This window comes from Bos mutus, chromosome 19, assembly GCF_027580195.1.
Source record: "Bos mutus isolate GX-2022 chromosome 19, NWIPB_WYAK_1.1, whole genome shotgun sequence".
Classification (NCBI taxonomy): Eukaryota; Metazoa; Chordata; class Mammalia; order Artiodactyla; family Bovidae; genus Bos; species Bos mutus.
The window spans coordinates 28,029,729-28,044,038 of NC_091635.1; the positions used below are offsets into that span (position 1 = coordinate 28,029,729).

The following is a 14,310-nucleotide window of genomic DNA, read 5'->3' on the forward strand; positions in this document are numbered from 1 at the left end:
GGTGGTGTGTGGGGCCGAGTGGGGTTGAGGTGGTGAGAGGAGTTGAGTGTTCTCAGCTGTGAGTGTCTTCCTCCTGCTCTGGGCCCTTTATATACCCTGGCCAGGAGATGATGACGCCTCTTGTTTATTGTTTGCTCAATTAAATAGAAATTTGTTTTGACTAATGGTTGCATTGTTGGTGACATACTCATAATCTCATTAAAGAACATCTGTTGCATCCCTAAATATGGATGTATTCATGCTGTTCATCATCAAAATCTAAATACTCTGGAACATTGGAGGTGAAGCAGCTCTTGATGCTTATTTTGAGTAGATGGCATCTGACAAAACCTGGGCAAAATGGTGCTGAAGGGGCTACAATTTTTAAAGACATTAAAGGCATAAGAGTTTCTAGACCACTGACTAGATCCTACCCTTGACCCCCAAGAGATTCCCAGAAAAGCCTGCATGTGAATCAGACAGGTGTTAGACATGGTCTTTGGTGTGGATTCCTTGGGAAAACGTTTGTGTTTCGCTTGATATAGAGTTGGACTGCTGAGCACAGAAGAACTGATGCTTTTGAACTGTGGTGTTGGATGGCATTGCCGAGTCAATAGACATTAGTTTGAGCAAGCTCTGGGAGATGGTGAAGGACAGAGAAACCTGGCATGTTGCAGTCCATGGGATCATAAAGAATTGGACACAACTGAGCGACTGAACAGCATAGTGAAATGTACATGCCTTGAATAGTACTGCAGCTCATGTATTTGTATTGAAAAGGTTAAAGTTGACTTTCATACACTGAGTATTAGAATAAAATACCCAAGACTGACATCTATTTTTTTCCCCTTTTTTCCAGCTCACGTTGTGGCAACTCTGATTTTTCTGGTTTTTCTTAATATTGGTTTTCCCTGAGATATATTTTTTATACTTGTCTTTCTTGTGTATGTGATATGGAATTGTGTAATAAAATTTTTCTTACTATACTTTGACATGGTTGCTACAACTATGAAGTAATAAGGCAGAGGTTTTTTCCCTATATAATAGATGTAGAAAACAAACTTGTTTGCCAGGGGGAAGTGGAGGAGGAATAAATTAGAAGATTGGGATTGACATAAACACACCACTATGATCTGATCTGATCTGATATATAAAATAGATAACTAATAAGGACCTACTGTATAGCACAGGGAACTCTTCTCAATACTCTGTAATGACCTATATGAAAAAAGAATCTAAAAAAGAATGGATAGTGCTTGCTTTGGCAGTACATATTCTAAAAAGCAAAGACTTCACTTTGTCGACCAAGGTCCATATAGTCAAAGCAATGATCTTTCCAGTAGTCATGTACAAATATGAGAGCTGGACAATAAAGAAGGCAGAGCTCCAAAGAATTGATGCTTTCAAACTTTGGTGCTGGAGAAAACTCTTGAGAGTCCCTTGGAAAGCAAAGAGATCAAACCAGTGAGTCTTAAAGGATATCAGCCCTGAATACTCTTTGGAAGGACTGATGCTGAAGCTGAAGCTTCAATATTTTAGCTACCAAATGTGAACACCTGACTCATTGGAAAAGACCCTGATACTGGGAATTATTGAAGACAGAAGGAGAACAGGGTGACAGAAGATGAGATAGTTGGATGGCATCCCCGATTCTATGGACATGAACCTCGGCAAACTCTGGGAGATGGTGAGGGATAGGAAAGCCTGGCTTGCTACAGTCCATGGGGTCACGAAGAATCAGACGTGACTTGGTGACTGAACAACAGTATTCCATTGTATATATGTACTACAGCTTCTTTATCCGTTCATCTGTCAATGAACATCTAGGTTGCTTCCATGTCCTAGCTATTGTAAACAGTGCCTCAGTGAACACTGTGGTACATGTGTCTTTTTCCTCAGCTATGGTTTCCTCAGGGTATTTGCCCAGTAGTGAGATTGTTGAGCCATATGGTAGTTTTATTCCTTCTTATTGAAGGAATCTTCATACTGTCTTCTGTAACGGTTGTATCAGTTTACATTCCCACCAACAGTGTGAGAGGGTTCCCTTTTCTCCAAACCCTTTTCAGCATTTATGTTCGTAGATTTTTTGATAATGGCCATTCTGACTGGTATGCACTCTCACCACTTTCATTCAACATAGTTTTAGAAGTCCTAGCCATGGCAAACAGAGAAGAAAAAGAAATACGAGAAATTCAAACTGGAAAAGAAGTAAAACTGTCACTGTTTGTTGATGACACGATACTATCCATAAAAAATCCTTAAGACGCCACCAGAAAACTACTAGAGCTAATCAAGCAGCTTGGTAAAGTTGCATGATACAAATTAATACACAGAAATCTCTTCCATTCCCATACACTAACAATGAAAGATCAAAAGAGAAATTAAGGAAACAATCTCATTTACCATTGTAGCTAAAAGAATAAAATCCTAGGAATTAACCTACCCCAGGAGGCAAAAGGCCTGTACACAGAAAACAATAAGACTGATGAATGAAAGTGAAGATGACACAGAGGGAGAGACACACCATGTTCTTGGCTTGGAAGAAGTCAATGTGAAAATGACTGTACTGCCCAAAGCAACCTACAAATTCAGTACAATCCCCATCAAATTACCAAGGGCATTTTTCACAGAATTCAGTTCAGTTCAGTTCAGTCACTCAGTCGTGTCTGACTCTTTGCAACCCCATGAATCTCAGCACGCCAGGCCTCCCTGTCCATCACCAACTCCTGGAGTTCACTCAGACTCATGTCCATCGAGTCAGTGATGCCATCCAGCCATCTCATCCTCTGTCGTCCCCTTCTCCTCCTGCCCCCAATCCCTCCCAGCATCAGAGTCTTTTCCAGTGAGTCAACTCTTCACATGAGGTGGCCAAAGTACTGGAGTTTCAGCTTCAGCATCAGTCCCTCCAAAGAAATCCCAGGGCTGATCTCCTTCAGAATGGACTGGTTGGATCTCCTTGCAGTCCAAGGGACTCTCAAGAGTCTTCTCCAACACCACAGTTCAAAAGCATCAAGTCTTCAGGGCTCAGCTTTCTTCACAGTCCAACTCTCATATCCATACATGACCACTGGAAAAACCATAGCCTTGACTAGATGGACCTTTGTTGGCAAAGTAATGTCTCTGCTTTTGAATATGCTATCTAGGTTGGTCATAACTTTTCTTCCAAGGAGTAAGCATCTTTTAATTTCATGGCTGCAATCACCATCTGCAGTGATTTTGGAGCCCCCCAAAATAAAGTCTGACACTGTTTCCACTGTTTCCCATCTATTTCCCATGAAGTGATGGGACCAGATGCCATGATCTTTGTTTTCTGAATGTTGAGCTTTAAGCCAACTTTTTCACTCTCCACTTTCACTTTCATCAAGAGGCTTTTGAGTTCCTCTTCACTTTCTGCCATAAGGGTGGTGTCATCTGCGTATCTGAGGTTATTGATATTTCTCCTGGCAATCTTGATTCCAGCTTGTGCTTCTTCCAGCCCAGCGTTTCTCATGATGTACTCTGCATAGAAGTTAAGTAAGCAGGGTGACAATATACAGCCTTGACGTACTCCTTTTCCTATTTGGAACCAGTCTGTTGTTCCATGTCCAGTTCTAACTGTTGCTTCCTGACCTGCATATAGGTTTCTCAAGAGGCAGGTCAGGTGGTCTGGTATTCCCATCTCTTTCAGAATTTTCTACAGTTTATGTGATCCACACAGTCAAAGGCTTTGGCATAGTCAATAAAGCAGAAATAGATGTTTTTCTGAAACTCTCTTGCTTTTTCCATGATCCAGTGGATGTTGGCAATTTGATCTCTGGTTCCTCTGCCTTTTCTAAAACCAGCTTGAACATCAGGAAGTTCATGTTTCACCTACTGCTGAAGCCTGGCTTGGAGAATTTTGAGCATTACTTTACTAGTGTGTGAGATGAGTGTAATTGTGCTGTAGTTTGAGCATTCTTTGGCATTGCCTTTCTTTGGGATTGGAATGAAAACTGACCTTTTCCAGTCCTGTGGCCACTACTGAGTTTTCCAAATTTGCTGGAATATTGAGTGCAGCACTTTCACAGCATCATCTTTCAGGATTTGAAATAGCTCAACTGGAATTCCATCACCTCCACTAGCTTTGTTCGTAGTGATGCTTTCTAAGGTCCACTTGACTTCACATTCCAGGATGTCTGGCTCTAGGTTAGTGATCATACCATTGTGATTATCTTGGTCGTGAAGATATTTTTTGTACAGTTCTTCTGTGTATTCTTACCACCTGTTCTTAATATTTTCTGCTTCTGTTAGGTCCATACCATTTCTGTTCTTTATCGAGCCCATCTTTGCATGAAATGTTCCCTTGGTATCTCTAATTTTCTTGAAGAGATTCCTAGTCTTTCCCATTCTGTTGTTTTCCTCTATTTCTTTGCATTGATCGCTGAGGAGGGCTTTCTTATCTCTCTTTGCTATTCTTTGGAACTCTGCATTCAGATGCTTATATCTTTCCTTTTCTCCTTTGCTTTTCACTTCTCTTCTTTTCACAGCTATTTGTAAGGCCTCTTCAGACAGCCATTTTGCTTTTTTGCATTTCTTTTCCATGGGGATGGTCTTGATCCCTGTCTCCTGTACAATGTCACGAACCTCCATCCATAGTTCATCAGGCACTCTATCAGATCTAGTCCCTTAAATCTATCTCTCACTTCCACTGTATAATCATAAGGGATTTGATTTAGGTCATACCTGAATGGTCTAGTGGTTTTGCCTACTTTCTTCAAATTTACGTCTGAATTTGGTAATAAGGAGTTCATGATCTGAGCCACAGTCAGCTCCTGGTCTTGTTTTTGTTGACTGTATAGAGCTTCTCCATCTTTGGCTGCAAAGAATATAATCAATCTGATTTCGGTGTTGACCATCTGGTGATGTGCATGTGTAGAGTCTTCTCTTGTGTTGTTGGAAGAGGGTATTTGCTATGACCTGTACATTCTCTTGGCAAAACTCTATTAGTCTTTGCCCCACTTAATTCCGTATTCCAAGGCCAAATTTGCCTGTTACTCCAGGTGTTTCTTGACCTCCTACTTTTGTATTCCAGTCCCCTATAATGAAAAGGACATCTTTTTTGGGTGTTAGTTCTAAAAGGTCTTGTAAGTCTTCATAGAACTATTCAACTTCAGCTTCTTCAGCGTTACTGGTTGGGGCATAGACTTGGATTACTGTGATACTGAATGGTTTGCCTTGGAAACGAACAGAGATCATTCTGTCATTTTTGAGATTGCATCCAAGTACTGCATTTTGGACTCTCTTGTTGACCATGATGGCTACTCCATTTCTTCTAAGGGATTCCTGCCCACAGTAGTAGATATAATGGTTATCTGAGTTAAACTCATCCATTCCAGTCCATTTCAGTTCGGTGATTCCTAGAATGTCGATGTTCACTCTTGCCATCTCCTGTTTGACCACTTCCAATTTACCTTGATTCATGGACCTAACATTCCAGGTTCCTATGCAATATTGCTCTTTACAGCATCGGACCTTGCTTCTATCACCAGTCACATCCCCAACTGCGTATTGTTTTTGCTTTGGCTCCATCCCTTCATTCTTTCTGGAGTTATTTCTCCACTGATCTCCAGTAGCATATTGGGTACCTACTGACCTGGGGAGTTCCTCTTTCAGTATCCTATCATTTTGCCTTTTCATACTGTTAATGGGTTTCTCAAGGCAAGAATACTGAAGTGGTTTGCCATTCTCTTCTCCAGTGGACCGCATTCTGTCAGACCTCTCCACCATGACCCGTCTGTCTTGGGTGGCCCCACACGGCATGGCTTAGTTTCATTGAGTTAGACAAGGCTGTGGTCCTAGTGTGATTAGATTGACTAGTTTTCTGTGAGTATGGTTTAGGTGCGTCTGCCCTCTGATGCCCTCTTGCAACACCTACCGTCTTACTTGGGTTTCTCTTACCTTGGATGAGGGGTATCTCCTCACCACCGCCCCTCCTGACCTTGAACGTGGAATAGCTCCTCTAGGCCCTCCTGCACCTGCGCAGCCACTGCTCCTTGGACGTGGGGTAGCTCCTCCCAGTCGCCGCCCCTGGCCTCAGGCCGGGGTTGCGGGGGTCGTGTATCTCCTCCCAGACGCCACCCCTGACCTCAGACATGGGGTAGCTCCTCTCAGCTGCCACCCCTGACCTTGGACATGGGGTAGCTCTTCCCGGCCGTTCCTACACCATCGCAGCCTGGCATTCTCGGCCGTTGCCCCTGACCTCGGATGTGGGGTACCTCCTCCTGGCCACCGCCCCTCGGGCATGGGGTCCTCCCAGCTTCTGCCTCTGACCTCGGACGTAGGGTAGCTCCTCTCGGCCACGCTTGTGTGTGGTCGCAGCCGCCTGCACTTTCATTTCATGCAAAGATGGGCACAATAATGGACAGAAACAGAAGCAGAAGATATTAAGAAGAGGTGATAAGAATACACAGAAAGACTATACAAAAAAGATCTTAATGACCCAGATAACCATGATGGTGCAAACACTCATCTAGAGCCAGACATCCTGGAATGTGAAGTCAAGTGGGCCTTAGAAGCATCACTACAAACAAAGCTAAGTGAGGGTGATGGAATTTCAGCTGAGCTATTTCAAGTCCCCAAAGTGCTGCACTCAGTATGTCAGCAAATTTGGAAAACTCAGCAGTGGTCACAGGATTGGAAAAGGTCAGTTTTCATTCCAATCCCAAAGAAGGGCAATGCCAAAGAATGTTCAAATTACAGCAGAATTGCACTCATCTCACACGCTAGCAAAGTAATGCTGAAAATCCTCCAAGCTATGCTTCAATAGTAGATGAACTGAGAACTTCCAGATGTTCAAGCTGGTTTTAGAAAAGGCTTAGGAACCAGAGATCAAATTGCCGACATCCACTGGATCATAGAAAAAATAAGAGAATTCCAGAAAAACATCTACTTCTGTTTCATTGACTGTTTAGGTTTGATTTTGACTGTGTGGATCAAAACAAACTGTGGGAAAATCTTAAAGAGATGGGAATACCAGACCACCTACCTGACTCCTGAGAAATCTTTATGCAGGTCAAAAACCTAGAGGGATGGGATGGGTAGGGAGATGGGAAGGAGTTTCAAAAGGGAGGGAATATATGTATCCCTATGGCTGATTCTTGTTGAGGTTTGACAGAAAAGAGCAAAATTCTGTAAAGCAATTATCCATCCAAAAAAAAAAGTAAAAAAGAAACAGAACCAGGCATGAGACAATGGACTGGTTCAAAATTGGAAAAGAAATACATCAACACAATATATTGTCACCCTGCCTATTTAACTTATATGCAGAGTACATCATGTGAAATGTTGGAGTGAATGAAGTATAAGCTGGAATCAAGATTGCCAGGAGAAATATCAATAACCTCATATATGCAGATGATGCCACCCTTATGGCAGAAAGCGAAGAGGAGTTAAAGAACCTCTTGATGAAAGTAAAAGAGAAGAGTGAAAAACCCGGTTTAAAACTCAACATTCAATAAACAAAGATCACGGCATCTGGTCCCATCAATTCATGGCAAATAGATGGGGACACAATGGAAATAGTGAGAAACTTCATTTTCTTGGGCTCCAAAATCACTGCAGATGGTGATTGCAGCCATGAAATTAAGACACTTGCTCCTTGGAAGAAAAGCCATGATCCACCTAAACAGCAGAGACATTACTTTGCCAATAAAGGTCCATCTAGTCAAAGCCATGGTTTTTCCAGTAGTCATGTATGGATGTGGGATTTGGACCATAAAGAAAGCTGAATGCTGAAGAATTGATGGTTTTGGACTGTGGTGTTGGAGAAGACTCTTGAGAGTCCCTTGGACTGCAGGGAGATCAAACCACTCAATCCTAAAGGAAATCAGTCCTGAATATTCATTGGAAGGACTGTTGATGAAGCTGAAGCTCCAATACTTTGGCTACCTGATGCAAAGAACCAGCTCATTGGAAAAGACCCTGATGCTGGGAAAGATTGAAGGCAGGAGGAGATGGGGACAACAGAGGGTGAGATGGTTGGATGGAATCACCAACTGGATGGACATGAGTTTGAGTAAGCTCTGGGAGTTGGTGATGGACAGGGAAGCCTGGTGTGTTGCAGTCCATGGGGTCACAAAGAGTCAGACATGACTGAGCGACAGAACTTAACTGACATATAGCTGTGTAATTTTAAGGTGCATGTTGTGATGATTTGATATATGTCTATATTGCAAAATGTTTACCACAGTAAGGCTAGTTAACACATTCTTTCCCTTACCTAATTGTCATTTCATTATTGTTATGATGAGGATATTAAAGCTGTACTCTCAGAGTACCTTTCAAGTATACAGTATACAGTTGACTCTTGAACAACACAGGTTTAGACTGCATGGGTCTACTTATATGGAAATCGTTTTCAGTCATAAATGCTATAGTGACACATGACCTGTGGTTGGTTTCATCATGGATATGGAGGAACTGAAAGTACAGAGGAACCATAGATATGAAGTCTTGGATATGGAGGGCAGAATATAAATTGTACTTGGATTTTGACTGTGCAGAGTGTCAGTGCCCCTAACCCCAGAGTAGTTCAAGGGTCAGTCATAGTATTGTTAACTATAGTCACCATGCTGTACATTAGATCCTTGGAATTATTCATCTCATAACTGAAAGTTTCTGCCTTTGGACCCAAATCTCATTTCTTCTACCCCTCAGCCCTTGGTAACTACTTTTCTACTCTATGTTTCTTTGAGTCTGATGGTTTTAATTCCATGTATAAGTGAAATCATTGCAATATATGCTTTTCTCATGTCCAACTTATTTCATTCAGCATTATGCCTTCAAGTTTCACCCCTGTTATCACAAAAGGCAGGATTTCCTTCTTTTTGTGACTATTTTATATATATACGTGTGTGTGTGTGTGTGTGTGTGTATATATATATAATTTAGCCTAATTAACAACTAATTTTATTTAGTCATTCATCTGTTGGACATTTAGGTTGTCTCAGTGTCTTAGCTATTGTAAATTACTGTTGTGAACATGAGAATGTGGAAATCTCTTTGAGATAGTGATTTCATCTTCTTTGGATGTATACCAAGAAGTGGAATTGCTGGATCATAGAGTAGTTCTATTTTCAGTTTTTTGAAGAACTTCCAAACTGTTTTCCATAGTAGCTGTAGCAATTTACACCCCCCTCCCCCCCGCAAATAACAGGGTACCAGGGTTCCCTTTTCTCCACATCATCACACTAGCATTTGTTATCTCTTGTCTTTTTGAGAATATCCATTCTAACAGGTGTGAGGTGATATCACACTGTGGTTTTGATTGGCATTGCCCTGGTGATTAGCAATGTTGAACATCTTTTCAACATGTACTTGTTGACCATCTATATGCCTTCTTTGAAAAAATGTTTACAAATCCTCTGCTTATTTTTTAAGTGAATTGGTTTTCTTCTGTCTTTTGTTTTGGTCTGTTGCTATTTACTTGTAGGAGTTCCTTGTGTTCTGTGGATACTAACTGCTTATCAGATACACAGTTTGCAAATAGTTCCTCCCATTTGGTGGTTGCCTTTTCATTTGTAGATGGTTTATTCTGCTCCATAGAAACTTTTTAGTTTGATGTAGTCCCATCTGCTAGTTTTTGCTTTTATTGCTTGTGCTTTATTCTTCTCAAGGCACATTGTCTAATAATCAAATTTTCCTGTTGCTGGGGGTGAGGTGTCTTCATAATCATCACATTTTGGGCAAGGAGAACCTCTTCAGAGGATAATCTCAGGTAAGAAGACTCATTTCTCTACTCTAAACACTTCTGATCCAAAACTGTTCTAAGATGACTTTTTTCTTTCTTTTATAAAGATATACAAAGAATGAGAGGCCATGAGCCCTTCAGTAAATAATTCCAGTGTTTTCAGCCGAGGATACTCATCCTACCCCACACCCAAGTTTCATTTCCTGGCAGAGAAAAAATGGGTCATGTGTGAATAATTCATACCACTGAGCTCTGTGATTTGACACTGGTGGCAAGTCATGTGCTATTTTCTGATGCCACTTATTCTAAAACCAGACAACACTCATCGAAAACTTTGCAACTTACCGACTATGTGTCTTTGGGCCATATGGGATAATAATAGATGTGTAATCAAGGTTGTTGTGAAGGTTAAATGAGCTAATAATTTTGTCAAGCACTAAGAACAGTGCCTGGCACTTAGTGTCTTATATTTGTTGAGTTAGTAAATATATTTTAATAGGTATTGTTTCAGTGGTGCTTTATAAGCTCTAAATTTTGAATTTAGAACAAAGATGAATGGTGTTTGATATGGTAAGTAGCCAGTTCTCTGCTCCATCACCAAAAAATACATATTAAATAGGATTATTCAGTGGGGGATTTCATCAATCATGTAAAATAAAAATATCTTGAAGGAAGATATTAGAATTCCCTCTATTTGAGCACCAACCCTATGTAAAGGGGAATCAGGCTACTGTAGAACAGACGAGAAGAACATGTGTCAGAATTGTGGATAGTGACATTAACCCTATTGAGAGTCCCACAGCCCATGCAACAGAGGGAGGTCTTAAAAAACAACCATAAAAGAAAAGGCTTAAAATTTAGACAGGTTCTTAGTGATGATGGACAACATATTTTGCATAATGAATGCTAGGGCTTTATTTAACAGTATCATTCAACAACCACATTATGAGCAAATTTTAACATGAAAAATACCATCTTGTGTTCTCAATTCTCAGTTGCTATACAAAAGGAGAAAAGCAATTGCACATGTAATCAAAAACAGCCAGCAATTTTTAACAATTTTTATTGGTACATATTGAAAGTGGACCTTACTTTATGCCATTGGAATGATCCTAAAAAGTTAAAATATGATTTCAATGTTTAATAATTTGATCACATTTTAAAGACCTCAGAGAAGTCCACTATTTACAACATAATGGCATACTCTTCTATATATAATAAAAGACTTCTTTAGGAGTACAAACAGATGCTCTCTAACTTATCTGCTTTAAATTCATTTAGACTTTGATAAATATGTTTTTAAAAAGCCTAGCATAATCATAAGAAAGTTTTAAATAATTTCCCCCAGAATAGATATGTTTTAATAGTCCATTTCATTAAAAGTAAAATGTGTGTTCATTTTTAAAAATAATTAAGAAACATGTGAAGAAGAAAATATTAATTCCCAGTGACTGTTAGATTTTTGTGTATAATGTTCCAGGTATATTTTTAGGTATAAAAACACACAGACACAGACATACAGAACACACTTTTTCTTCATAAGATAGTTTAATATTTTACAGCTTACTTATTTTTTACTTAAAAGTGACAGGACAATTGTATGCAGTTTCCTAATAGGTTTACAGTCTTCAACTATTTTTGGTAGTGCTGATATTATGTATTATTTGACTTTTTTCTTATTTATATCTCATCTCCCTAAGTAGATTATAACCTCTTTGAAGCAGGAACTCTGTTTTATTCCTTTATCTTCCTTCAGGGCAAGTCAACTCAGTGCCCTATTCATAGTAGATATTCAATAAATACCTGTAGATAGGCAGTGATTTATTTGCCTGGAAGATGCCATAAATGGCCAATTCCTGAGCATCAAGATAAGCAACTCTCAAAAGCCAGTGTGGATTTAATATCCACACTAGTTGACATTATGAATAATAGTCTAAATAATAATAAGATCTGTAATATATAGAAGGGAGTGTATTACATGAAGAAGCAGTCATACTTGGTCACAAAATACATAACAGTTCCCTTGGGCAGAGGAACGTGTCTCTGATCATACTAAGGTGAAATGTTTGGCCTAAAGGCTTAATATCAGGGACCTTGCATTCTCTTGGGTCTTTTCTGAACATCAGTGGTTATAATTACATTAAGAAACATAGGGAGCTTCCCTGGTGGTCCAGCAGTTAAGAATCTGCCTTGCAATGCAGGGAACATGGGTTCAATCTCTGGGCAGGGAACTAAGATCGATGTACAGCGGAGCATCTAAGCCTGTGTGCCCCAACTACTGAGCCCACAGGCTACAGCTAGAGAGTCTGTGGTCCACAAAGAAAGATCCTGCATGCGGCAACTAAGACCCATGCAGCCAAATACATAAATAAATATTAAAAAGAGAAAGAAACTTATTTGATCTTTCATTACTCATTGCTCTTTAACTTCAGGAAATTCTTTTTTTTATTTTTTATTTTTAACTTTACAACGTTGTATTGGTTTGCCATATAGCTCTTTAACTTCAAAAATAGACAATTGGCCAGATGCTGCTCAAAGTTTCTTCTGCCTCTTTCTATGATGTGCTGCTACTGCTGCTGCTAAGTTGCTTCAGTCGTGTCTGACTCTGTGCGACCCCATAGATGGCAGCCGACCAGGCTCCTTCATCCCTGGGATTCTCCAGGCAAGAACACTGGAGTGGGTTGCCATTTCCTTCTCCAATGTATGAAAGTGAAAAGTGAAAGTGAAGTCATTCAGCCGTGTCCAACTCGTAGTGACCCCATGAACTGCAGGCTACCAGGCTCCTCCGTCCATGGCATTTTCCAGGCAAGAGTACTGGAGTGGGGTGCCATTGCCTTCTCCCTATGCTGTGCTAACAGGTGTCATTTCCGTGAATGAATACTCAGACTGGGAATATAAGTGGTAACCCGATGTAGACTCCTTACTGGTCACTACTGAAGACCATTTCTCAGGTGTTTGGTACCTACCTGTCTGAACTGTAGGCATTGGTGACTTGGAGACGTAGCTGTTCCTATCTTCGTAATCAGCTACTGTGTCTTATAAATGCCATTTACAATGATAATGAGGAAACTACCCAGATTTTGGTTATTTTAGAGAAGAACAAGAGGATTATTTCCTATCTTGCTTTGGATATCTCTGGAAAATAGAGACAGAATCTAATGAAAGGAAATATCACAGACACCATGATTTCTTTGCCGAAAGTGTTAAGTTTATTAGAGAACCAACAACACAATATAGGAGTGAGCAGGGGTCGTGGGAGGACAGGATATTTTTCATCATTTGAAAAGGGTGCCGCCTAGTTTGAAGAGAGGAGGAATGGGCTTCTCAAGAAATGAGGTGGTTCTGCTGTGAAGCTGTGGGACAGCAGGATAGACCCCGCCATCTACCTAATGATGATGCGCGCCTAGGAAGCTCTGCTCAGCAGCAGGGGGAGGTCCTGAAGGTGCGGCAGGTGGTGCGGCAGGGGGCGGGCCGGCAGCAGGTGGGGCGGCAGCACGGGGACTGCACAGAGATGGGCTGGCAACACGTGGTGGCCCAGCAGCAGGGGCGGCAGACCACGGCCTGGCAGGACGTGGGGCAGCAGGTGATGGGGCGGCAGCAGCCCTCCTGCAGGCTGCAGGGGTCGCAGCAGACTGGGCGGCGGCAGGGCTCGCAGATGGGGCGCGTGCAGCGGGGCACGCAGGTCACGGGGCGGCTCACGGTGGTCTGGCAGGACACTGGGCGGCAGCAGCAGGGGTCGCGGTAGCAGCAGGGCTGGAGGCAGCCTCTGCCACAGCTGAAGGAGGAGAAGGTGGGGCCGCAGCAGGAGACGGTCATGGTGGTGTGTGGGGCCGAGTGGGGTTGAGGTGGTGAGAGGAGTTGAGTGTTCTCAGCTGTGAGTGTCTTCCTCCTGCTCTGGGCCCTTTATATACCCTGGCCAGGAGATGATGGCCCCCACGACACATAATCATTTCCTTGTATTTGTTTATTCCTTCTGAAATAGCCTTGGCAAGGTTAGTAAGTTCCCTAGACATTTTTTTCCAGATGCTCAAGTACTCATAAAAGACTGTTTTCCTTATTTAATGAAGACTCATTATATTTTTCTATTTATGGTTCAAATATGAATTTAATGACCCTGACTTCAAAGTGTCCAATTATCTTCATAATTCAGTGATGCTTTTGCCAATTGATGTTTTGATAACATGAGACTGGTTGTCATGTTCTTACTAATAGTGGAAGTGAATTCCCCAACTTATGAGTATCCTTTAACACTGTTAAGCTTCATGGGCAAAGCAAGTTCAGAAAAATACTATAGAGATATTTTGTTTGTCAGCAAAAGAAGTTTTCTGTCTACTTTTTGGAGCTACAGGAATGCATCTTAGGTAAACTATCATCAGTAGCTTTTCCCCCAAGTTTTTTAGTGCTAAAATACACATAACATAAAATTTACTGTTGTAATCATTTTTTGTGTGTACAGTTCAGTGGCATTAAGTACACCCACATTGCTGTGCCACCATCAGCACTCTTCATCACCAGAGCTCTTTCATCTTGCAAAACTGAAATCCTGTACCCATTAAACAATGGCTCCCCGTGACCCTCTCTCCCCAGCCCCTGGACATCTTCAGTGTAACTTTAAAAAAATCTCC

The 14,310-nt window shown here is 41.3% G+C and overlaps 1 protein-coding gene across 1 annotated transcript; it reads right to left on the reverse strand.

The window, feature by feature from the left end:
• Positions 1 to 13,102: 13,102 nt before the first annotated feature.
• Positions 13,103 to 13,529, reverse strand: LOC102265335 (keratin, high-sulfur matrix protein, IIIA3). Its single transcript, XM_005899601.3, has one exon. The coding sequence runs from the start codon at positions 13,499 to 13,501 to the stop codon at positions 13,103 to 13,105; it is 399 nt and encodes a 132-aa protein (XP_005899663.1). The 5' UTR covers positions 13,502 to 13,529.
• Positions 13,530 to 14,310: the final 781 nt, after the last annotated feature.